This window comes from Rutilus rutilus (assembly GCF_951802725.1).
Source record: "Rutilus rutilus genome assembly, chromosome: 16".
NCBI classification, from domain to species: Eukaryota; Metazoa; Chordata; class Actinopteri; order Cypriniformes; family Leuciscidae; genus Rutilus; species Rutilus rutilus.
In genome coordinates this window covers 23119295-23146796 of record NC_140224.1, presented here as the reverse complement: position 1 = coordinate 23146796, position 27502 = coordinate 23119295, and the positions used below count along the sequence as shown (strand labels likewise).

At 38.4% G+C, this 27502-nt stretch overlaps 1 protein-coding gene across 2 annotated transcripts; it reads right to left on the bottom strand.

Annotated features, from left to right (window-relative positions):
- Positions 1 to 178: 178 nt before the first annotated feature.
- Positions 179 to 27331, bottom strand: waca (WW domain containing adaptor with coiled-coil a). Of its 2 annotated transcripts, none has more exons than XM_084434722.1 (13): positions 27096 to 27331; positions 26881 to 26914; positions 25918 to 26104; positions 21037 to 21128; positions 18873 to 18988; positions 17164 to 17279; positions 10313 to 10564; positions 8229 to 8351; positions 3192 to 3340; positions 3001 to 3116; positions 2469 to 2712; positions 1741 to 1868; positions 179 to 1652 (listed from the first exon to the last, which is right to left on the bottom strand). In XM_084434722.1, exons 1-13 carry the CDS (start codon positions 27134 to 27136, stop codon positions 1583 to 1585), a joined length of 1668 nt encoding a protein of 555 aa, XP_084290848.1. In that variant the 5' UTR covers positions 27137 to 27331; the 3' UTR covers positions 179 to 1582. The 2 variants fall into 2 exon arrangements, with proteins under 2 accessions (XP_084290848.1, XP_084290849.1); XM_084434723.1 differs by having other exon boundaries at positions 2469 to 2709.
- Between the last annotated feature and the right edge of the window lie 171 nt (positions 27332 to 27502).

Below are 27502 nucleotides of genomic sequence, written 5' to 3'. Positions count from 1 at the left end.
ATCCAATATTGACTGAGAAATGAACAAGTAAACAAACAAATAACTGAACAAGTACCTTAATGTCCTCTAAACTGTGTATAACCCATCTTTTAAACTTATTCAGGTCTGATTTAAATGTATTATTACATTTTAGCATAATGACCAAATACACCCCGTAAAAAAGCACAACAAAAATGTTAGTTTAGCATGTTTATTACAATACATACATTTCACATTTGACCTTCCGACCCCAGGTGACCCTGCCCTGACCCTGGTATAACAGGGTTGGTGATGTCCAGTCCTTGGCTGACCCTCAGTTTCCTGTTTTCCAGTAGCACCCCCCCTCCCTCCCCCATCCCATTCCATTCCATCCCATCCAATCAGGGTGCAAAAGGAAAATGTGTGGTAATAATTTATGAATACAACATATCTGATAGACTAGTAATCACTGCAACTTTAATAAAACTTTAACTTCATTATTACTTAGCAACTGTACATAGGAATGAACTCTAGTTTTTAACGCAAGTCGCCACTGCATCTCACATTCATTTTTTCCTTTTTCTTTTTTTTAAGTACAGTTTTTTTTTTTAAACAAAACAAGGGTACAGAAAAGAAATCAAAAGAAAAAAATAACCTGGAAAGATTAAGAGAAAAGAAAAGGGGATTCTGGGTGACAACCAGTCTTCATCTCCTGCCAAGGGAGGGTGAGGGAGGGGAACGACATGGGTTGAGCAGCAGGAATGATTCTTTTTCTCCTTTCGTTCTTGCTCACATTCACACCATCACTGAAGCAGGCACTGGTGTTGACCATGGGCATATCGCTGGGCCATTAGGGGCAGGTAGGAGACCATTGAACCATTGTGGACAAACATGATGTAAACCCCCTCAAAAGGCATGGGGTGAGGGAATGAAACCATTATAGTGCAACCAGAGAAAGAAAGAAACTAACCAAATAACCATGTAGCATTACTACCATTTTTTCTATGTAGCGAAAGAGAAATGAACCGGTGGATACGTGTGCAGAGTCGTGAGAAGACAAAGAGTGCGCGTCATCGTCCTCGTTAAATGTCCCGGTCGACTAGTCCACCTTTTCCATGCAGGTCTGGTACATGCTCAAGGCAAATGGTTCACCGATCGTATAACTGAAGAGCATTTGTTTCGTTTTTTGTTTTGTTTTTTTAATCATGTCATTTAAAAATCTGCAGTCAAGAGTTCTACATATGGTGACAATGAGGGCACTTGAGATCCCAGTCTGCCTCTTTGCTGATTAGTTTAACGTTTGGATGTCAAAAGCTTTGATAGGCATGGCTTCATCTACAAAATATATTTACAACATGGAAATAACATCTACAAATAATCTACATGTACAGGGACGGGGCGAGGGCAGCTCCTCTGAAAACCTCTCCGCACCCCTCTCCCCTCCCCCTCTCAGTCCACGCAAGACCTCGCTGCAGTTTGTTTAATGTAAGACTGGGCCCAGAGCAGAACGCAACAGAACTTTGGTTCTCCAGGGTTCCGCGCGCATGAAATGGGTTTTGCCCGCCCATTCACCTACCCCCTTCTCTCCTCCTGTGTCAAGACCACATCGCAAGCCCAGAGTTCCTCAAACCATGAAGGAATTTTGATTCTTCAACTTTTCAAGTTCTTTAATTTGTTGTCTCAAAAACAGTATCCTGTAGAGAAAGAGAACCAAGTTAGTGCATATGAGCAATAATGGGCGTCACATGACCATGCAATGCCATACGAGAAAGAGAAATGCACCTCTGCTCGCGCAACGTGGCCTGGATCTCGCACACTCGCACCAGTGAGCGCAGGTTCTTCAGCTCTGTGCAGTTCTCTGACATGTAGATGCTGCCCATGGTGTGAGCCTCTTCACGTAACCGCGAGGCCTGGGTGGGAGAGCCGCATGTGAATAGTTAGCAATGCGACAAAAATATCAACATTTTTCGATGAGACAGAATATATAGTGCCAACTAAACTAAGCTTTCTTCATTTTCTTTCCTTTATTTTACATTTTTTAGTTTATTTAAATAGTAAGACTTAGTGAACTGAAAAACCAGGGGTCGTTAGGATATTTAACATTTTTGGAAAGAAGTCTCTAATGCTTATTTGATGAATTTCAGCGTAAATAGTAATATTGTGAGCTCTTATTACAATTTAAAACAGATTTCTATTTGAATATATTTTAAAATATAATTTATTCCTGTGACGGCAAACCTGAATTTTCAACTCCAGTGTCACATGACCCTTCAGAAACATTCTAATATGCTGATTTGGTACTCAAGATTAAAAAAAAATGTGGATTCTTTGCTGAATAGAAAGTCCAAAAGAACAGCATTTATTCAAATAGATATCTTACGCAACATTATAAATGTCTTTGTGTTCACCTTTGATCAATTTAATTAATGCATTTAACGCATTACGAAAAAAATGATCTTATTGACCAAATCCAAATAACAAATAAGGTTGACAGATTCACGTTGCCATACCTGTTTCTCCACATGCTCCGCGGGCCACCCCTGCACGTGTTTGATGAGGTTCTCATTGAAGTGCGCGGCCAGCGTGGGTGTGAAGGTACATGTTGCTCTGCCTGAGGCTGCGCCAGCAGGTACTGAACCCGGGGGCATCGCTCCGCTGACTACACCTGGTCCCTGACCTCCACCGCTGCCGCCATTATTACTGCTGCTGTTACTGCCCATGTGGTTCGAAGCCGGAGATGGACTTCTCTGACTGCTGCAAATCACAAACAGTGGATGGGTCAATGTCTTTCTACATTTTTATGAAAAGCAAACCTACTTTGTCTGCACCAACTCTTTACAAATACATTCATTTTAAATGTGATCCTAGAACACCAAAAGCAGCAATACCACAAACAGCCAGAAGATGGCAGTCGAACACCACAAAAGCCACTCTAAGCTACAAATATGGCATGCAGTGGGCTGTTAATACCCATACGCCTTCAATAAACTTCAACGAAGTTCTGATGGATCTGTTTAATCACTTCCAAACGTCTCATGTCACCTCTGCCTCTGCAGCGTCCGTGGAGAATTGCCGTTGTCGTGATGTTTGTCTGTGGGGTGGGACTGCTGGGACGACGGTGGAGGGAGAGAACTAGACTTATTTGTCATAATGTTCATCTGAGAAAGAGAGAGAGTGCATTAGAAAGCCATAGTTTCATTTGACATCTGTCATCATATTTGACCGCTGTATACCTTGGTCTGTGAGGAGACCGGCGTGGTGCTGAGGGGCGGTTTGAGGGAGGCTGAGTTGGTCTGTGGCGTGCTGATTCTGGGAGACACGTACGACCGAGGAGAGGAAGCGTCTGATGTCAGAGACATCGGAGACTGGCTGGACTGCTGGGCTACTCCATAGGACAAAATGAGAGAGGAGAAAGATAAGGTGAAGCGATATAGTGCCATAAGTAATCACAACAGGCATGTCATTAGCAACAAATGCAGTTCTGGCTCCGATTCCAATCAAGTTTTACACACTGCAGTGTTCTTATTAACTAAGACTATTAAAACAGTTGTTAATTGAAAAAGCTGAAGTATAAATATTAGATGAAAAACCTAAACTAAAATTTTGAAATGTGGCCTTGGCAACTAACTAAGTTGAAGCACTGAAGTGAATATTGATATATATATATATATATATATATATATATATATATATATATATATATATATATATATATATATATATATATATATAAAAATGTCAAAAGCACATAGTTACAGAATGTTAAACTGAAAATATATATTTTTTTTTATTAAAAACAAACTATAAAAGTATATAAATAATACTAAAATAACACTGGCACACTGAAATTTCATTCGTTTTTTTATTTAATTTATTTGTGCTTCTTGTTTGTCTTTTTTTGTAAATTCAATTCAAGGTTAAAATCAAGCTTCCTTGTGCCGAGTTAACTCATGAGCAACAAAATTACCCCACTGTAAAAACACAAATAAACAGAGTGAGCAAACAATTTAGGTGAGATAAATGTCATTTTAAAAAAATCCCTTGAGAGTGACTCAGAGGAAATTCAGGTTGACTAGTCAAGTGTTCTACTCAAATTCAGCAAACTGAAATCCCTTTGTACAATCACTTGTTGTAAACAACAACTAAATATACTTTCCCAGTGAACTCATATAAATTTCACAATAACAAATGAACATTTTGTGGACAAGGGGTTCTCAGTAACAGTCAATATCACTAGAAGAACCGAAAGTGGTGAATCTAACTTTATTTTTAATGAAATGTGCTACACTATCTGAGGTTATTTACAGGCTAACAAGCAAAATTTGACCTATAGTTTCTTTGAATAAAACACTAAACAAAAATGTGACAGCCTTTATAAATGCATTGCGATTTTGTGCATTCATGCACATTGGTGTACTTTTCAAAATTGCTTTCCATTTAAGCTCTGTGATTTTTTTTTAAGCCATGATGTTTAAGCAACAAAAATTGTTCATTTCATTTTTCAAAAGAAAAATATAGGTTGAAATTTACTTGTTTTGAAGCCATTATAGAGATGATGTAACTTGAACAATAAAAGTCACTCATGTTTTTAATGTTAAATAATAAAGCTTTAAATAAGTACCTGACTAACAGTAGTTGACTACAGAAATCACAGAAAATGGCCATAGTAAGATTTACATTGATTTTTTTTTAACACTTTACAGTTTAGAGGTGAAGGGGTGGATTCTGGAAACAATGCTGCTTCAATGTATATCTAATGAGTGATTATAATCAAGGTATTAATCAATATTTTTCCTTCTAAATATCAAATGAGTTGAATGACTTCTCTAGGCTTGTGAGATTTTACTTTGTAATATAATTTACCAGTGTGATTACTGAAATGTTCTTTTCATGTACTTTCATGTCTAGCGGACACGCCCCCCCAGCGTTTGAGAGCAGAGACTACTGCTCATTTTTTCAAGATTTTGATAGCTTATTTTATGTACTTGCCGGCTTTTTTTAATCATTCAAATTTGGCTGGGTGGCTAATAACACATTTTTCTGTGGTGTGACAAACTCAGAACACATACTTAATTTTGACTTTACAGGGACTTTAATGTCTGTATTTGATATCTCAATGCAGTAACAGTGCTTGCTTATTAAGCCCCGCTTCCAGAAATGAAACATGGACTCGTTTTGTGTTTGAGAAAGGTCTTCAACGTGTTAAAACATACAGGGGTCATTGATGTCTATAGTTTAAAGGACCATTTCTCAGTTAAAGCTTTACTTTACCGTGTTATAATAAAGTGTCCTCTCATTGAGAGAAAGAACACATCTTGATGTTTTGAGAATACTCTCCTGTTTATAGTTAGAGCCTGGCCAAATCCAACCTGGAAGAAGCTGTGTGTCGGTGTGTGTGTGTTAGTCTTCTTGGTTACAGGTTAAGGAACCACTGGCATTATAGGAGATTGACTGACTTCTTGTTCTGGACATGCTGCAACCCAGCAACCCAAATCTGCGACCTGGAAGGTCACAACGTGCCTAACTTCAGGGTCCGAGCATAATCGATGGAGATATGCTTCAGTCTATTTGTTTATGTGTGGAAAATTACTATGTTTATCTATTTCTTAGCCAATGAGAATCATTCAACCTGAAGCAAGGACGTAGCTTAGACCTTGGTGTAGTGTATAACTGCTGTGATCTTTGTAACTGTAAGGGGGGCGGCCCACAAACTCCTGTGTGAGTCTTGAAGCTGACTTCTGCTGAAGAAACGGCAAACTATCTTCAGTAAAACTTTTCTTTCATTTATTATAATTCTGACTCGTCTTAATCATTTCGGGTTCTGGGTCTTTGACTGTAAATCCCCTTACAGTGGACTATAAGAAATACCAATATAGAAATATCAACGAAGCACAGAAACACTATGGACACTGACCCCTAGTTTCACCACAGTACGAGTTTTATCCATTGACTACATTATGAATATCTGAAAACTAATGCTAGAATAGGTCTGATCCCATTTCATATTAGATTCACACACTGCTGTGGCGATGATGATATAAAAAATTTAAGTATATCCTCGCATTACTAAAAGTAACTGACACAGTGACAAAGAAAAGACAAGAAAAATTAGAGGCGTGCTTGACATTCAAAAGAGTTAATAAAAGAAAGAGGAATAAACTGCAAAAGAGAATTCAATTTGGTACTGGCACACTGACAGTAGCTTTCTGTGCACTCGCACCCAAATCACAGTCAAATTGAGTTCTCTTTTGAGGATTACTGCACAAGGTCAAAAACACACAAAAATGTGTCAAAATGCCCATTTTGGCAAGTATTCACATAAACATTTGGTTATGATATCTATCATTACTGTGAAACAAAATTACTCTTATTGTGAAATAAGAGTGTGGTGATATTGCTCACCCCCATCTAACACACACAATCTATATTCAATATGCAATTAAGACATTGCCAAATAACAGATGCTGCATGACAAATCCATACACAAAGCTACTTGTGTTAAAACCAAAAATCATTTTTGAAGCCCACGTGGCTCATTATCTGCTCAGACAGCAGCAGCCAAGCCTGTGTGTGATCCTTGTTAAGCTACCAACCCCATCTGCTAACTCAAGGAAGCTGACTCAGAACCTCACAGCTGACATGAGTCGACAACAAGCAACACAATCTCACGCCAACAACCAATCAAAACCATGAGCTCAAGTTATAAACTTCAAGATCAGGTCACAAAACAGAGCTGACCCTAAAACCATGTGATGAAGGAATTTAGTTTGGACTACATTGTAGCACAAATGAAAAACATAGCAAGTTTGAGAGTAAGAGGTAGTAGCAGCAGTGTGTGTTAGGGCTGGGCGATAAATCGATTTTATCGATTAACTCGAATGTGTAGTTTACGTCGACTTGTTTGAATGAAAATCAGTTTTCTCTTTAACATCCGCCGACGCTCCCCTCTGGGCTCCCGTAGTTCTGAACGGGTTCAGCCCTCCCCCCGCGCGTTTGCCATAGAGATACACAAACAACATGGCAAATGAACAAGACCGCGGACGCACAAGCACACCCGCCAATAACATTTACAAACTGAATCCGCAGAGCTGGCAACTCTCACGAATTCACCGTGAGACTCACGCAACTGTCACTTTTTACACGCTCTCACGCCACACACCCATTTTCTCACGCAGAAAATCACGAGGCAAAAGAGGACACTGACACAGACAGACAAGACAGAGAAGGTCAGTGTTTAACCACGGAAAGAGGTCCATAAAACAGCTAGAGAACAATGCGTCACGTAACGTTACATTTACCTCAGGGAAGCCATTTAATGACCATAGCACGTTAGTTGGACTTTTTGCTAAATTGCTATAGAGAGGTAGCCTGGTAATACCACACTCTGCTACTTCGCTTTGCTTCGTAGACAGAGTCTGGAAGGGCATAATTGAAAAGCGTTTTCTTTCTCGCGGGGGGGCGCTTGTCTGAAGTTTAAAATCATTGGTTACCCGTAAGCCAATCACATAACGTTTGGTTATGACGTGTGTTATGCGCAGGCTCAGCCGCATCTAACTTCCACTGTAAACACATGTATGATGCGAAAACAAAACCATCGTACGAAATACCGGAGTGAACATGGCTGTGAACGACTTTTGCAGATTATGTGAAGTAAATCTACGCATCCACGGTACAATCAGCGTCTACGTCACGGCTCTCAGCCCACCCTCTGTTCGTTGATTGGCCGGCTGTTTTGAGGCCGGAGGAAAACGGGGAGATAGGTTGCTATCTCAGACTGAGTACATAAGTGAACTGAAATTGAGCGGAAGTACAAAGTCTGACCTAGTCAGGCTAATAGAGAGGAGCATTTTGCTAAATATGATAACTATATTACATATTTATTATATTTTTTACCTACATCATTAAAATATGTTGTTATTATAAAAAAATGCATTATATTTAATTTGAGATAATTTAATTTTAATAATAATAATACCAGCTGACAGGGCTCTCTGTATGTTAACAGAATTAGGTGAGATTTATTTTTTGAGAAAAATTAACTGTGCCTAATATTTATCCAAAGGAATCAATATTGAATCAAGATCAGAATCAATCAATAATAAAAACAGTAGCATACCAGTCATTGTACCATGTAAACATTGTGTTCTCACTAAACTTAATAAAATTCTGTTTAGTTACCAAATGTTTTGACAATAACTATACACTTATTGTGATGCCAGTTTTTTTTAGGCCATATCACCCAGCCCCCTAGTGTGTGTCTGTGTGTGTACCTTGGCTGGACAGCTGAGTAGCCTGGGAGAGCAGAGTTGTGATGTTGAAGGCAGACGGACCAGCAGTCAGGATCTTATGGAGCATGGACTGCAGCGAAGCCTGAGTTACTGCAGCCGTGAGAACTACAGAGAACACAGAGAGAACACAGATGAAATGAAGCAAGAAAGCAAAGGACAAAATGTGAAGACAGGAAGCAGTCAAACAGTACTAAAATCATTCAGAGTGATAAAAGGTGTCTACAGTTAAAAGTAATAGTCAAATATTACGACAATTTAAGATAACTTCTATTTTAATATTTTTTTTAAATGTTATTTATTCCTGTGATGGCAAAGCTTAATTCTCAGCATCATTACACCAGTCACATGATCCTTCAGAAATCATTCTAATATGCTGATTGGTGCTCAAGTAAAAAACATTAAATTTTACTGACAGAAAAAAATTTAATAATAATAATAATAATAATAATAATAATACTGAACCCAAACTTCTGACTCAGTTTATTTAACTTTCAATAGCATATACACATGTATATTTATATATTTTTTTTTTGTTAGAAAATAGTGAAATTTCACTGGTATTGGTATCATGACAACCCTAGGTCAGAAATGATTTTTTTACGATTCAGTTTCAAGTGGGGTGATTGAGAACTGAACACCTCTAAGCAAAGCACTTTACCACAGCTTGAACCACAGGGACTGCACTGCAACAAATTCCAATATTCATGCATTTTGAAGAAAGGATACAGCAGTCCTGGCACTGGGTCATGCCAATTTCACTGTTTAGACATGTGCAATATGCAGCGATTAGAGAGCAAACTCCAATCCAGACTATTTGGACCAAACTTCTCATTTGCCCTAGCTCTGGCTTGGAGAATCAGTGGGTAATTATCATAGTTTGCAAATGCGGCCAGTGATGGAAAGCAAGAAGCAATGACGTGCTCACAAACGGCAATTCACACAGGCCATGTTCAAGAAGCAGCAAAGCTATGATTCATCCCTGAGATGTGAAGTTAAGAGAGGAAAAGCTGACGCAAGCCCAGCATGCACAAGTACACAAGCAATTCTATACACCTGCTTGAGTGGTACAAGAAACCCAACAAGAATAAAGCTGCAAAACCTATACTTGCAAACACACCACATTGAAGTCATAGTGGCTAAAGCTCAAAGGTTACCGCCATCACCGCAGTACCATAAGCAAGATTTTTAACCTCAGGTTCCTTAAAGGAGTCATAACCTAGTATTACCTTGGATACCCACGCTCTATTATAGTCTTTCAGGCCCTTCTAAAAAAGAAAAGTGGAAAAAAAGTGCAAAAAAAATAAACACAGAGCTCCTCTGCCCCTTATTTCTGAAGGCATTATTGTCTCGCGAGATCTGATGCGATATTTTGGCTGTCGTGGACGGTCATTGTAATAATGCAAATGAGGGGCGCGTTGATTGGTGGCAGGAAGGAGGGGGGTTGACACCGCAGGTAACGCTTCAGCATATCATTGCAAAATGTGAATGAACCCGACCTGGCCGCGACCTATATATATGCACGAGCCAGACTCTGAACCTGAGCTGGAAAGGGAAGATGTAGAGTCGATGGAAGGACGTCTACAGCAAGATGCCTCTGAATGGTAAAGACAATCATTTTGACTGAGACATACCTTAACATCAGTAACGTGCACCACATTTCTGCATCTTTCATGGTCGAGTGCGTACTTCGAAGCGGAATTCAGTAATGGCGGCGCTCGACTGAATATGAGGGGGAGAGGGGCAGGGCGGGCTTCCTGCAGCATAGGTCTGCGGTGTCCATATATGGTATATCCTGCGCCGACTTGACATCACGTATTTGAGTGCGTGTGCACGTGGGCTGGTTGACGAACCCAGGGGTAAACAAACGCTTCACTTTTAAATATCGGCTTCCCGGCCAGTGTTTAATCGTTAGGCAATCATAACATACATTTTTTCTCGTGGAAAAGTGAAAATTACAGGTCATGACTCCTTTAAGTGGGACTGTCCCTTTAACGTTTTGGATGAAAATGTCTGCTAACAGTTTCAGCGGTCCATATTCTATCCATTGACAGATGCAGTACACTTACCTTCATTAATCTTGGCCATGTCTACACTGGCGTTGTTCAACTGCAGGGCCGTTTGTAGAGCGGGGAGGAGCTGGCGTAAGAGGGAGGGGTCTTGGAGAAGAGTGGGCGGGGCCGGCGACTGCATCACCGGAGAAACCGGGACTGTGGAGCCAGAGGCACTGCTGGCTGAGTTGGCCATGCTTAAGCCAGACACAGCAGCAGAGGAAGAAGAGGGTGTGAGTGAGGAAGGCTTCTCTGTGGCATTCGAAGACTCTGTTTATAGGGGAAAAAGGTTAAAAGAAATTACATAACAGAAGTTAACGATGTTCAGTAGGGATGGGAATCTTTAGGCACACGATCAGATCCAATTCTGGGAATCACAATCCAATTCGAAAACAGTTCTTGATAAAAAATTTTTTTTTAAATATCAAAGTTCAGCATTTTTTTTTTAAATGACTTGTATAAGTACTTTTTAAAATATTACAAACTAATAAATCAAAACAATTGCATGTAAAATTGTAATTTAAATCACATTTAAAAACATACAATTAAAAATAAATAAAGGGGAACAAACAAAGGGATTACAAGCAATAAACAAAGTGCTCTCAGTGTCAAAGGTTTCCAGACAAGGGCTGTGAGGGATTTTTCTCTTTTCTCAGCATTACTGCTAGCCACGTCTAATTGAGACGTGGTCTGGGAACCACGTTCATTTTCTCGTATTTGAGTCGTGGTTTACGAATGCCCAGAGCCGTTTATTGGGCGCTACGAATGTCTATCAAATGCGCCTGTACGTAGCTCATAGCCAATCGTTTCAATTATACCAGATGACGCATGTAGAGCGACAGAAATTCGACGAGGAAGACACACACACAAAAAAACACTAAGCTCAGAATTGATTAAGTTTTCTGAAACAATTCAAAATAGTTGAATGCATCAGAGAATCATTTTTTCTCCCACCCGTAACGTTTAGCGGCTGCAGTGAAAAAATAAAAATAAAATTCCCTCTAAACTTTCTAAATTAGACCGTGGTTGTGTGGCCTTCATAAAATCTCAATCTGACACCAAGCAGATCAACAAAATGAACCCTGAAACAGCTTATTGAAAATTTCTCAGTAGCTATTTCAGGTTTTGCCTAAGGATACTCTAAACATCAACAGTCAAGATGTCACCTGAAAACATCTTAGACAGTTGATTCAAAAACTGTAAGTGAGAGCATGTCCATCTGTAGTACATTCAGCTTAAGCTGAGGTCCACTGAAGTACTGAGGGCACCTGAAGTTAAACTGAATTTTCATTGTTTAATAACTGCTGCATATGTCAGGATCTAAAAATAGCCAACGATTCCCAATACTGGAAACATGGCGATACACTACTAAACATTTCTTAACAGGTGCCCTCAGAACAAGCGCTCTGAGCTGCTTAAAAAACAATTAAGAGAGCGCACACATCTTCTCATAAAAAACACAGCAAGCTTTGGACAAAGATATAAAAATCATTACAGGCAAATCATCTCTGCAAATCTGCCTGTTAGGCTTGCGGCGGTAGTCTGTGTTCAGCCGCAACAGCGGTATCATCACTTGCCCACCACGGCACCGCCGTTTTGCTTTTTTTATAGTAATAAAAATAATTTAGTTCAGTTAGAGAACAGACTCTGCAATTAAATTCAATGCAGCGTGAGCCGAACAAGAGTCGTAAAAGCAGTCAGATTTCACCTCACTTCACCCATTTCCCCTCACTCTTGACTGACAAGACGACGGGGGAAGATTTGGTTTCAATGCAAAATATAAAAGCACCTTTTTAAGCAAGTTTGTCATTGTACTGTTTTTTTGTTGTGGTTTTTTTCATTAAGAATAATAATGAAACCACCATTTGAGCAATTGCCGGACCCGAATTTGCCCTAATTGTTTGTTTTATTTATTTCTTTTTACAAAGACTAATTTCAAAATACTGTCAAGTTAATGTTACATTTAGGGATGTCACTAACGATTATTTCGGTAATCAGTCAATTATTCGCCAAAAACTAAGCTCAGAATTGATTGGAGAGAGAATTGCAATGCATACCGAAAAATCACAGAATCGATCCACGAATCGCTAAACAACGATTTATTGTCCCAGCCCTAAAATTCAGTTTGATTCATAGATTAAGTAGGCCATTTCAAATAGATCGCTTAGTTTTTTGGCGTTCTTATGGGGGTTTGTTAGACTACTCGGTTACAAAATTTCCATTTACACGTTAATGAAATTAGTTGTGGGGTAAATCCTTAAGTACTAGTAAAATCTCTTCTTAAGGCACTTTTCCCTGTTCACAATGCTATGTCCATTAAATGTTAAGCGATTACAATTCCTGACAGAAGACCAACAAAAAGAGACCGCCTTCAGGGTTCCCACACTATCTGACAAATGAATTACTTTCCAATCATTTGTGTCATTTGATAAGGACTTAAATTAAATCAAATTCAGTATGATTCATTAATGAATCATTTAGAATAATGCGTGTTCTGGCTTGGCTGACTCGTTAGGGGAATAAAAGACTATTCATACAAAATCGAAGATTGCTACGCTTGCAAGCAATTTAACTCTACCCAAGAGCAATATCTAATTGAAGAAATACTTTAGAACAGAGCACAACAAAAATGTATTATTCATTACAGAAATTTCCATGACTCAAGTCAAGGAAGTTAACATCCTTTCCAGGCCTGGAAAACTATTTTAAAATTCCCTGATATTCTCAGGTTTCCCATGACAGTGGAAACTCTGTGCCTTAAACCTACTGCTTAGCACCTGCTACTCTCCAGCTGCTTTGAAGTAGCCAAGAATTGAAAACTAAACTCAAAGAGAAGTACTTCCGCGATGACTGGCAAATAAATCAGAAAAATAGCAGCATGTAGCACAGGAGTGTTTAAAGAGCATTATCACATCATGCTGCATAGGGATGCACCAATACCATTGGTTCTGAGTATCTACCGATACCAATACCGATCCGATACCAGTGCATTTTTATTTATTTTTTATTAAGTTGAATTTCTATAACTCTGTGTTGAACTGATAATCACTCTTTGGTGTGTTGAACATACTTAATACAGACAACTTCATTATAAAGAAAAACAACAAATCAAAAAAATATATGATCATAATCTATGATCTATAGATCTATATCTATAATCTATCAGTGGATAATTGTGAACAACTTTATAAAATCAGAAAATTGTGAAAAAAAAAAAACATTTACTGGGGAACAAAGAGACAATAATTGTAGTACTAAATCTGGTAAAACGTTACACATTGCTCGTTGTATTGTTGTACATAAATACATTCATGAAAAACAAGACAAAATCAAAAATATTTTTTTTTTGCTATAAATACTATAAGATTAAGACATTTTTTAAATGTATAGCGCAGCTGTTTAATGAGGCAGCAACATATGATAGATAGGACAGAACAAGATGGGCCATTAATAATCTTTCATTGCACAAAAGTATTATGATTTGAAAGGCTCCAATACAGTGCGGCAGAAAGCGCGTATGCACATCCAGAGCGCAGAATGATGCGCTTGAAGCAACATTTAGAAACCCTGCTGACAAGACATCACGATGTTGAGCCGGCAAGCGCTGAAAGCACAGTTTGAATCTGGCAGTTATGTCACGTCACTACATTCGCTCCTTAGTGGTCAGCTGCTGCAGTGTGCCAAAATCGAAATTGCTGATGAGATATAGAGGAAAATATCTAGTGGAAAATGAGAATGTTACGTTACCCCCCGACCCCCATCGTCCATCGCGATGTTTCACTGTAGACATCGTCTGATGCCAAATTTGTAGACATCGCCCAACCCTACACAGCGCGTCGAGTCCGCATTGAAAAGTTCAAAGCACAAAGGAAAGACATATTGATGCGTAGTGTATTATACAGTATCTATGCAATAGTTTATTCAGCATTTTCTTTTAACAGTTTTAAATTTCAGTTACTGCACGCGTGAAAAACAATTATAGTGCTCTCTACTCCAGTGTTGTGATCTAACAGACACTCGGTAGAAAGTAACATGATTAAGGTACAGTTAAATATTCATTTCTACCTCACATTATACTATAGAATGGCTTCTGAACACTTATAATATAGTGCACGAAAACTTTATGGTGCTTTATAATGTTTGTGTGCCTTTTGTGGGGCTTAACAATAACACAGAACAGTATACGAACAATATCGGATTTGGATCGGCTTCGTCTGACCGATACCCATTCCGGCAAAGAATGGCAGTATCGGAGCCGATAGAGATACTGAGTATCGGATCGGTGCATCCCTAATGCTGCATAAGGCAAAGACTTGCTGCTGCCTCCTACCAGCATGGACAAGGAGACCCTGACACTGCTTACGTGGGTGGTGCGGATAAGCAGAAGTTAGAGACATAAACACATTGCAAAATCTCTGAATGTTGTCATTCTATAAATACAAAACCAATCTGTGATCGTTTGTGGGAAAAAAAGTAAAAGAGTATCTCAGTAATGACTCTGCAACAAAACACAAACAAAAGGACATTATATATTTAACCTCCACACCACAAAAGTACCCAGCATCATCTGCTACCTACACTATCTCTCTGTATGTCTAGCCAACGAAACATATGAAAAGTAACAAAACTAGGGATGCGCCAATCTGATACTCAGTATCGGCTCAGATACCGCCATTCTTTGCCGGATCGGGTATCGGTCAGACGAGACCGAACCAAATCCAATATTGTGCGCATACTATTCTGTGTTATTGTTAAACCTCACAAAAGGCACAAAAACATAAGGCACCATAAATTTGTGCACTATATGATGTGTTCTAAAGCCATTCCATATGTTAATGTGACAGAAATTAATATCGAAGTTGTTAAATTCAAGTTCACGTAAACTCTTCCCTCCACTGTGCTGTCAGTCATTCTCCATTCGGCATTCAAACAGCGTGTCATGTTCGGTTATGACAGTCAACATGATGAAACTCTCTCAAAGATGATTCAATGTTCCTATTATTATACTTGATCTGTAGATAAAGGTCTATGGTTTCACATAAAATGACTTTATCTTGCTGGAGTTTATTGCTGTTCATGTAACTTTCTCCCGGGTGACTTTCAGATCACAACACTGAAAGTAGAGAGCACTGTGAATAGTTCTTCATGCGCACAGTAACTGAAACTTAAAACTGTTAAAAGAAAAGGCTCAAACTATTGCATTGATATAATATACTACGCATCAATATCTCTTCCCTTTTTGCTTTTAACTTTAAGTAAATTAAACATTTTCTATTAAACCAGGATGATCCCGTTGCAAGTGGCTTTGCATCTTTGCGGTATTACCCGAGCACTTTACTTTTACCAGGCAGTTCTTGCATGTAGTGTTGATTTTGTTTGTCCCATCAATGGTATAAAAGCCAAAGTGGGTACAGATTTTGGACTTAAACATGGCTGGGGCATCTATTATTTTACTCACACTGCTGTCCGCCATCCCGTTAAAAAATATATTTTTCTTGGGCTAGTTAGCTAATGTTCATGTTTTCCTCATTCATTGTGTTGAGCGCCAGCTCGAGGAGCCATTAAGTAGCGACACTGGGAGCAGGGGAATCTATTTAGAGCACCTTAGTTTATCAATATTTGGCACCAGAAAAAACTGAGACAGACTTAAAACCAGAAGAACTGTGGCAACGTCTCCAAAACACTAGAAACCTACCTGCAAAGCTACAGTACTGTGAAAAGTGTTAGGCACTTGTGTAAAAATGCTGTAATGTGAGGATTCTGTCAAAAATAATGTCATAAACAGATTTTATTTATCAATGAACTTCTATTACCCAAATCAAATCACTATTTCTTCAAGCGTTTGAGACGTTGCCGCAGTTCTTCTGGATTTAGTCTGTCTCAGTTTTTTTCTGTTTCTTGATGTGATCACAGGGCATTGAGACTCGAGGATTGTGAGATCAGACCTCTGTGTGCATCAAAAGATATAAATAACTGTCTTAAACTCCTTTTTTTGTGTGAAATACTAACGTGCCTAAGACTTGCACAGTACTGTATAATCATTCCCTTCTGAAACGCTAGGATTTGAAATCACCCCATTCGTGGCATCACAATTTCTCTCTACATGACCCTTAACGTGCATGTATTATCAAAGTGTGCTCTTAAAAAACGTAGTCTGTCCAATCACAAATGTGAAATAAACTGTAGAGTAAGATCGTCCGATGTTATTCTGTCCCTGAATGTAAACAAACTGCAACCCCAAAAACTGCATGGCTGAAGTTTATTTTAATTATGTCCCTGACTGATTGAAAGAATGTTTCTATTTGTTTGTATCATTTTACAACAGATTCTTAATTGTTGTCAAAATGTTGCCGTTTTTTCTAAATATCTTGTACTGAAAACTACAGCACTGCCAAGAATTTTGACCTCAGAGGAAAATTATGTGGTTGCATTTGTTCATTTTAATCGCACTCGGGCTCAAACACATACCACTCTCGACCAGAAAAACACATGTCACACATGCTGTGGGGAAGAGCATGGACAGTACGAGGTAACCAAGGTCACCAATCACAGCAGTGGGCCATTTACTTTAACGTTCCTTGAAATTTTGACAGTGTTTCCAATAAGAAAAAAACTTTGCTCCATAAGCTGACCTCAAGAAACATATGCATTTTATGACCCCTTTAAGAACACAGTCTGAAGCCTAGACAACCGATTCTGGCCTTTGATTCAGAACAGAGTGTTTTTCCATGGTTTCCATGATCATGACATTCCTGGTTATAGAGATCCTGCATCACTTTTGAGATTACCCCAATGAACTGGACTGCACTCACTTAAACAACCTTTACAGCCACATTACACAGCTGAATGATGTGGGTTTTCAGACTTACTAGAGATGGAGAAGCTGGCGGGAGTAGCCTGCATGGCTTCACGCCTGTAGTCCCTGTCTTTAGGGAAACTGTTGACCACTGCAGCCGTCTTGGTTGCCTCCTTCTGCCTGTGCTCTCTGAAACAGGAAGACATTCACAAATGATACAAAACCAATATCGCGATATGGCTTAGCGCGATTATCAAATCCCAAAGGCTGTGATTTAATTACATATGTGCTATTATATATTGTTTCAAAGTGAAGCGCAGCACTGTGTACTTTAACACATGACCAGCATCTAGTTTTCAGTGTCTCAGAGCATCTCTACGTGTGCAGTGAGTCTGAGGTCACTTAAAATGCATAGAAACGCAAAATGATCTTTCCAAAATTGTAATGCGAAGTACTTATAAACCGGCTGTTGTCAACAAAAGAAGCTTTAAGGGCTCCATGCGGTTTTCTGGCAAAATAAAAGTTTGATGTTTTTTATAAAATAAAGAAATTAAGTCAGATTTCCCCCCCAAATCACGCAGAACCTAGTGCACATGGATGGTTCTATACAACAGAAGCAGTTGCAGCCCTGAGCTTATTTTTGCTGCATACTGGGTTGTGGGGTATTTTGACTATTTATCAACACAATCTTTTGCAAAACATTTTATGAAGCATCGCCAATTAATGAAGGTCATAAACGATCTCTGTGAAAGCTCAGTCGCACTGTCAGTTTGAAAGCTCAATGTGTGATGCTGTTGCCATTACACCGCTTCTTTGCTGATGTGCTACAGATGCAAGATATGTGAAACAGGCCTAAGTCAAGGGCTGGGCGATTAACGATATCATATCGAGATCCGTCGATAACGATGTTAAGCTCTGGACATTTTTACTTGACATGGATTAATCGAACAGCCTATCACCCAGCAGAAATAAACACGACAGCAGACAGTCAGTGCATGTTGCTAATAAGTGATTTCTGCGTCTCTTGTGAACGAACAACGTAGTTTCACCCGATACACAAATTCACACATATATGACGCTCAGTGTTTCCAGTGTCTGCCGTCTCAATATACGAACTACATGAATTTAATCTCCAGAGCTGCTTTGAGAGTCACTTCACAAGCTTTTTACAGTTTCATTTGAGAAAAACTACCGTCAAATACACACTGAAACTAAAACTGAAAGATCTTTCACGACAAACCGTCAAAATAAACGTTCAGTTTACTTCAAGAAATTATGATGGAAATAAATCACTACTGTACACTAAAATGTCCTTTCAAAATAAATGTTAACAAAATAAAAATGCAATGTTTTGTTGTAAATTAATTGTTATATTTTCATTTGATTACATTATTACATTGATTACAAAAAAATCAATGGAAAACAAAATAGACTCAATGGGGCCCTAAATGAAAGTTTAATTGTGAACAAACAAGTTTACATTAATTCTCAAGGTCTAACAAATATGTGGAAAGCAAAAATATATATAAAATATTTTATATATAAAATATATATATCGCCCAGCCCTACCTATGACTGCATAATGTGAAAGCAAAGAGCTGCTAAAAAGCATTTTCCATATGACTGCTGGAAATCTTCTGCAGAAACATACTAGTTTAAACATTTTCTACTTGCATCGATCACCTGATGTTTCACGGGCAAGGTGCATGGATTAGAGTATTAGTGTATAATTAAGCACAATTTGTGTTTGAGGTGAGGGTTGAAAGAGCGCATGTTTAATACCTCTCCAGCCACTCTTTGGGTTTCTCCCACTGAGACACCTCTGTCCTGCAGTTGTAGTAGTACTTCTTCCCTGAAGAACTGATGTGTTCAGACCAATCATCTGCTGGCTCATACGGCTAAATAGAAGGAAAAACAACAGGTGTGAGGACTGGGAACATTGAGATTGTTTAAAGCGACAGGAGGTGTTAAAGACAAAAGAGCGGTAAAGGAAGGAAGATGGAAAGGAAGGGAGGGGAAAAGAACAAAGGCAAAAACAAAAGGAAAGACCTGAAAGGGAGGGGAAAAAAGAGAAGACAATCTAGGTGTTTGTTGTTTTTCCTCTGACTTAAGGAAAGGCCAAACAGAGCAACAATATGAGGAAGTTTAAAATAAAGTATATGTCTGGGAAGAAAAGAGGGAATGTGAGCATTAGAGAGACAGACAGATGGAGCGTGCAAGCGAGAGAGAGCGAGCGCATGCAAGCTGAATCCTGATGCAAGCATGTGTAATATTTGATGAGGTGGATCTCTGCGCATCGCCCCTGCAGGATGCCTCTTTAATCTGCCTGAATACACCCTCCACTTACTAGCAGTCTGACTGTAAAAGCCTCGCACCACCACCACACAGTCTCAATTATTGAAGCTAAAGTGTACAATTCGTGTGCCACTAGCATCACCAACCGGAATTAAAATAACAACAAGTTTCCCCGTTGGCCTATGGGTCATGGATAGGTTGTTTATCATGACCCAGTTAGCTGTAGTCAAAAAGCATCTTTCTGCCTGGATGGTCATTCAAAATAAGACATGTATTCTGACTATATTTTTGCTAGCAATGCATTTATTGGGGTCCTGTGCGATAGTTATCTCGTCTCTTGTAGAGACTTCCTTTGAAAAACTCTTACTGACCCCAAACTTTTGAATGGTAGTTTATTTCTCAAAATGTAACTCAGAATACAATGATGTTCCATGCAGAACTATGATTAACACTGTTAATTTCATTGCGCACTAAACTCTGTCTCTGCCCTTGACAGAAACCCCAATTAAGTAGTATATATTTCAAACCATGAAAAAAAAGAATTCACCTCTGTATGCCTGCCCAAAGCTAGTTCTCACCTTCATGACATAATTACAAGGTTTAATACAAAACATAAAATCTTGGGAAAGGTAATTGAGCAGATGAAGAGGATTTGATGAGTGAGTTCATAAAGTAGGTGGAGCATCTCTCACCATCTTCAGAGTGTGGAGGAGATTTTACGCAGCGTATCAAAAGTGGCCCCATAACATATAATCAAAGACCATTTTATACCAACAGTGGCACAAGCACAGAGATAACATGTCAATACTAAAGGATTCAATCCTTTTACGCTGGCTAAACAAAACAATCTTGGATTAATAAAGAAAGCTTATGCCACAAATATTAGATCCATTCATCAAATTTGTTGATAATACCTTGGTTCGTTCTAACATTTTTCACAAAACAACCCCTCAATATTACTATGGCTTGGCAGTCTGTTTTTAGACTTAAGACACTGAATACGGTCCAATTTGGCTTCATCCATGACCAAAATAGCCTTTTAACAAATGATCTGCTTGACTGCAATCATTTTTTTAAATGTCAATTTAACAGAAATAAAAAAAAACACATGATTTCAATGTGTATCGTAATTTACCAAGTTTCAAAACCTTAAATGAATGATGTAATGCTGAAAAGCATTAAATCTCCTTTCTCTACTCTGGTAAAAGTACGCTGTGCCTTGCATCTCCCAGAAGAGCTCATATTAGCTACAGAAAGGGGACAGATGGTCTGCACACAGGAGGTTTGACACACAACCAGACAACACATTTAACAGTGCTGCCGAATTTACGCCAGATCCAAATAATGGCCCATAAAATAACACACCACTTATTAGAAGTCTGAAATATTTTATCAGATCTGCCAGGATAAATGTTTTCAATTTTGCCTTGGTACTAAATGAATGCATCCTAATTGCGACTATTAGTGAGACAGTTATTCAATATGATTTATGCAAAACAGCACAAAATGGCAATTAGGGTATCATAAAATGTTCTGATTTATTCAATAAACATTCATTCTATAACAGGATGATTGTGCCAAAGCGTGAACATGGCCTTGTTATGCACGCTGATTCAGACAAGTTAGAAAACATTGAGAATGTAGGTCTTACCGTGTCTGATGATTTGTTGGGATTTGAATGAGAGTTGGAGCTGTGCAGAGTGCTGTGGTTATGAGAGTTCTCTTGAGGGGAAATACTGGTCCCTAAAAAAAAGAAGAAGAATATTGCCTGTAATCATATGACAAACCAGTTTAAGTTCTTTCTAAAAACTAGTGAAGGACAATGCAAATCTAAGAGTTATTACAACTTCCGGTTGGTTAAAACAACTCACCTAAAACATTCTACCGTCATCTATGCAAAAGCTTCACAGACAATTGCCCATAATTCATTGCTGATCTTATAGCAAAATCAAGCATCTATATCAATGACTCTTATAGCACTTGAGCTTTTCATAGCTCGATGCCGAGACAAACACTTCTATGCCATCCATCAATTCCTGCTTATTTTGATTCATTAGAGTCATTTCAGCTTGAACTGCACCAACACGATTACACTGCTAAGAAATACAAGCTCTCTAAGACGCATCTAGCAAGTGTTCATGCAGCATGATTTCAATGCTAAAAAAAAAGAGGAGATACAGAAAGAGTCACACATTGTAAAGCGATGAACAAATCAAATGATTTTTAATACTGATTTGTATGCGTGTTCATCACATGAGTGTTAAAGCACTGTTTAAATATCTAGCAGGGCCGTTCTTTACAATATGCCCATAACCGAAAGGGACAAACTGAAAGGTCCTACCACAAATTGAGGTAACAAACCAGTGAAATAGAAGCATCTTCAGACAAATTACAAGTGTTCAGTGAGATTACTCATTCTGACAAAAAACGAATAATCAGTAGAGCTGGGAAGAGATGAAGAACAGCATAATGATTTTATAACACACCAGACTCAACACTGTTAATGATAAATCTGGCACACAATCAGTAACTACACAAAAAAAGATTACTCATGGTAAACAAACACATACTGGGTTTAAACTGATGACCAATTCAATGAGCAGATAGTCTGCAATAGCATTTAACAGACAAACCATTGCTAGGCTACCTGATTACTGTAGGAGTTATATGTCTTAGTGAGCTATCACAGTGCAAGAATACACAAATTCATACAAATTTCATACACTGGGTAAACTCACTTCAGGTGGAAAAGATAATGTTTCATGGTACAAGAAAGTCACACAGAAAGCCCTAAGTGACCTGCAGCCAACTGCCAAACCCTCACTGGGGCATTTCAGCTGCAGACATCCCTTAGGGTACAGACAGTCTTCACCGCCTCAGAGAAGATGTGTCAGAAGTGTGCCAGTAACAAGAATATAAAGCCACTGTGAGTGAGGAAAAGATTAGACTTGAACAGACATACTATGTCTCAATATCTATGAAATCAAAATTTGAGCTTTGTGGCTTTTGGTCCATGCATGTCAGCTTTGAAGTGATCTAGATGCACTCCTTAATGTTGACATAGTACACCTTTAGAAGATATACAGACAATTTACAGTCTCTCTGATCAGGGAACATAGACAAAAATATCGATGACTCATCCTGCACTACACAGATTTTTGTCCAATCAGATGCTCTTTAGAATGAGACTGTCTTTAGCCTAAATACCACCTGCAGTTGATGATCATGTAGTATTTTAGCAATTAAGAAAAAAGGAGGGAAGAGCCCTTTCATATGTCCCAGTCTCACCCAAACTTCATGTGAAACCGAAATACTTCCAACACGAAAAAGAAAACTGCACTTGTCAAGCCATTTAATGAGTCTTTCTTTTTTATCTAAAATGGGAAAAAATAGTGTCAGTAGCAACTTTTCGACATGCGCACACACAAAACAAAAATTTGGAGTGGTAGAACAAGTTAGCAACTATTTACTTTACCCTGCATGTGAACATGGAGTCAAGGAAATGCACTTTATTAATTCAAGTCTGTTCAGTGAAGTTCAGCTAGAATTTTTTTAATGAAGAAAAACAGCCTTATAAATGTTTTAGGAGTCACTGTGATGGTTCCAGAAAACCTTTTTGTGTTTGCTTTAGGCATATGACAAGTTTCCTCATCTTGGTTTTGATCAAATTCATCAGAATGCAATAATATGGTCAATGAAGTAATTTATTTTAAAAAGGCCAAAGTGAGACGTGATAGGTAACAAACTGTCCATCAAGACTTCATATTCTCCTTAAACTCCATTTCATCCACTAGGGCTAGGTTGAAAATATAGATTTCTCATTTTTAATCGATATTTCTTTAACAAACCAAAATTGTTTTGTATATGTCAAGATCAATCTTTTATGCTGTTAGTGTTTTGTGTTTTTAGTTGTTGCATAAATACATTATTTGTAGAGAAACAAACAGTATCAGCTTTCAAATTCTGTCAATTTTATCACAAAATTCTAATAAACAAATAAAAATTCGGACAATCTTTAATGTCACGTGAAAGAAGATATACTGAAAGATAGGGAACTCACTGAAAACAATTTCTCATGTTTCAACTGCAGAAAGACATCAATAAAGTTTGTGAACATAATGCTGCATTTTCCTCAGGAAAGTCATTCAATGTTCATAAAAACTGAGCACTAGAGAGAAACATTTAACTAAATATATATATATAAAATTTTATTCAATCATATTTTTACCTGATAGTGATGTCTTAGTGTTCAGAGATTTATTTAAACATACATTAATCATGAAAACTAGTTATGTCAGCCACCCCTTAAATGATAATTTTTCAACAACGAATTGGAGTAGAAACTAAGGCTATGTTCACACTGTCGATCCAAATCCAATTACTTGTGTATCCGATTGGAATCTGATCTAAATTACTGACCGTCCACACTGTGCACCGCAACTGTTCAGATCTTATTTGTGTGTCCCGTGGCGCTCTTTCGTGTTCCGGAATATCTGCATTGGTTTCTATGGGCCAAAAACAACAACAGAAGCAAACTGGAGGGGTTTGCAATACAGATGTTGTCTTATTTACAACATGACAATGTGTAGCCACCGCACTGGACTAATACGTCTTCAGGGGCGGCGTCAGAAATGTACGCGCAGCTTTATCCCGTGCGGTCGTGTACGCCAGTCTTAAAATCCAACGTCTCCATTATATTGTCTTTTTCTACTCAACCGGCACTTTGTAACAACACAACCTTGTTTCTGCATCGACTTTCAGCATGTTTCCTATAACAACGTCTGACATGTTTATGTTTTACGTGGCGTGAGAAAGTGACAAACCATGAGAAATCTGATTAGTGTGGTCAGACAGAAACAGATTTCCAGAAATGCAATTTGTATACGATTTCAAACCACACATGAAAGCTCACATATGAACTGCCTAATCAGCCATTTAAAAGACTGAATGTAACTTTAAGTGGTGATTATTTTATCTAATTGAATTTAATCATTTGGGCTTTTAATCCATTTTGTCAACTTTAACCTTTAATATTATAGTAATGGATCAAATGAATGGTTTCCGTTTAGTTAACAGCATTAGATTTTTTCCTTAAGAAAAGCTGAAATCCTGAAGTATTTCAGATATTGAATAAAATCGAGAGCTTGTGAATCGAAATCTAATCAAATTGTGAAAGCCCAATATAATTGGGTACATGACATCCAGCACGATGTGACATGGGTTAGCTGCTTTTAGCATTTATGGTTATTACAAATGCATATATATTACAGCCAACAAATTATGTTGTTAACATTTTTAAATAATAGTTATACTTTTTACTGCTTCGAGGGGATCTTTGACAAGATGGCAATCTTGACCTATGTAGCAGATCTGGTAAATATGAATGATAGATGCAAAGATTTTACACCACCAATACTCATAAGATGCAGCACTAACAATAATGAAAACATCCAACGGCACACAACCAGGCAGAAATTAAGTAGATTTATCACTTTTGTCCACGCAATACGCATCACTGCTTTCAAAAATTTGAGTTTTTTTAGTTTACACAGAGATGATAATGGCATAATAAAAATAAAAAAATGCATTTTGAAACCAGTTTTCAAAAGTTTACGTTTTCAGGCCTCCAAAACCCCTTTCTCATCTAAATGAACGGCCAAAACATGGTACAAAGTTTTCAATTTTTAGTTAAAATATAAACAGTGTCGTGTAAACTGCCCCTCACTATCTAAAAGATGATCATTTGAAAGATTGAAGCCAATGGTCACCAAAACTGGTTGGTTCCCAACATTTTTCAGAATATCATCTTTTGTGCTCTACAGAAAGTCATACAGGCATGCAACGACATGAATGAGCTAAGAGAACTTTCATTTTTGGGTGGACTATTGATTCTGCTTATTTTAATCAACTGAACAAAATCATTCTAGCAAAACTGAAAAGGTATTTCCAAAGAATGTTTACCATACCAATAAATTCATGTGGATCTTTCTAGAGAAGAAAACATTATTCTGCATGATAATTTCATTGGTGATTTAAGACCAATTTTGATCTATCACAAGTTAGTCAAACCGGGTCTTTCAAGCCAGCTTATCTTTGATAAATGATATAGCAATCTTCATGTAGATAGCAAAATAAAGTGTCTTGTTGAAAACTCAGGAAAAAAATGATCATGCTAATACCTGATCTGAAGAGAAAACACTCTGTATAGACCTTGAACATGAAGAAAAAGCACATAGTGCTCAATCAAAGCCTTATGTTCTCCTATCTGAAACGGCATCATTCATAAAGTGAATGCAGGGTGCTTGTAAACAATTGAAGCAGGTCCCACTTCAGGTACTGTGGTTTCATTTACTGTCTGTTTACCACAAAGACAGCAATCTGTTCAACTTATACGCAAGATGTCTGACTAGTGTTTACATAGAAACAATTATGCACTAATTAAGATTTACAACATGGATGTAGGCACCTGTATCAGCCTCAGATCTGTGCCTCTTATTGAATTATAAATATGACTCCCTGTCTCCCCTCTTACCTCCTTCTCTGTCTCTCCCCCGGTGTGGATGGATGGCTTTTGCTCTGCCATGGCCGGTGCTGTCCATGTGCTTATTTTCTGGACTGTCTGACCGCCGCAACATCTTGCACGGTGGAGTGGCGTCGTTGTTGTCACGCATCTTCTCATGTCTGTGATCGGGGTGACTTTTGGATGAGTACTTAAGAGTCTGTCAAAACATGATATTTCTACATTGAACTCTGCTGCACAGTTACTCTCTGACATACAAAGTACATTAGAGCTGGATTATAGCTGGTCTACGATGGTCATTAGCTAGCTGACCAGCTTGTTTAGAATGGTCTACCAGCTATTGACCATCATCTAAAATGTTCCAAAACACTTAATAAGAGCATAATGTTTGTGTCATAACATACTTTGCACGTCATTGCAAGACTTAACTGAGCACAGAAAAGCCTTTAAGCCTATATCTTTCTCTCAGTATTACATACAATTAAGCACCTCTTGATGGTCTACACAATAATAACACTCGTTTTATTGGGATTTTGTTGCATTTACTCGCTCGCAACTATCAAGACTATTTATAAACAACCTAGTACCCTTAAATTCGTGTTTACGTATACAACCGTTTCTCTAAAGTAACATAATTTAGAACCTTGAATCAATAATAACAAACGTTACTATATTGATAATTTAGAAGTAAATCGCTGTGGCATACAGGCCCAATGTAGCCGCTAGCGAGCTAACGTTAGCCTGTTAAAGTCGCTAGCGCCCTGAGCGCATTTAAAACATGATAAATTCGACGGGCAGGCGACTAATGACAGCACAAATATATGTTTACAGTGTAATGTATATGTGTGTGTAATTTTAAGCCGAACCCGGGGAGAATAAGGCACTTTTTGCTGTGTTTTACGCACAGAGGCCTAAACTGCTTCAAAAGCCTGCACTAGATTTACCCCATTTTAATCTTATTTGTTTCAGATCTACCTGGTAGGGCTGAGAATCCCTTCGGTCGGTGCACCTACAAAATAAACAAGAAAAAGAGACAGAGGAATAGTTAAAAAAAACATCTTCACAAACAGTGGCAGAAATTGCAACAGCTGAATCGGCTTCCTTAAGTTTCTACTTATTTTGGTTTGGCTAAAAATGGCGGATTGTCAAAGCGGAGAAGGAAAATCGGAGTATAAAACAGAGCTCTTTACCCATCGCCGAGTCTTGGTTGTTTCCTTGCATACATTACCATCAATGCCGTGTTAGTGTGTGTGAAGTAGATGTGAAAGATTGGCGACTTATTTTGATTTTGGAGTGGCCTATCGACGACCCGATCGCGTATATAATTTTAATAGTTCTATTGGAGTCGCTCTTCGCCTCTGCTAGTCAGTAGAGCGCCCTCGGTCCATCTCCCACTCACACATACACCAAAACTCTGCCCCTATCTACAGAACAGCGAAGCTCAGCCTTCCTCACACACCTCAATCCGGGTTACTCGAGGCTCGCTTCGGCTCGACTCGGCTGCTCTCGCTGGTTGAATTGATCTTAGCAGTGCATGAAGTAGGGATCTGCGTGGATTTTCGCAGGGCTAAAAACGCGTACAAATACACTGTGCTTG

Excerpts from the sequence above, each read along its gene's own strand:
- waca (XM_084434722.1), bottom strand. The coding sequence starts at position 27,136 with ATGGTAATGTATGCAAGGAAACAACCAAGACTCGGCGATGG. Across the intron at positions 8,352-10,312 it reads CATGGCCAAGATTAATGAAG|TTCTCACGGCTGCAGTAACT; the intron begins GTAAGTGTACTG and ends TGTTCTCTGTAG. Across the intron at positions 1,653-1,740 it reads GCCACGTTGCGCGAGCAGAG|GATACTGTTTTTGAGACAAC; the intron begins GTGCATTTCTCT and ends CTTTCTCTACAG.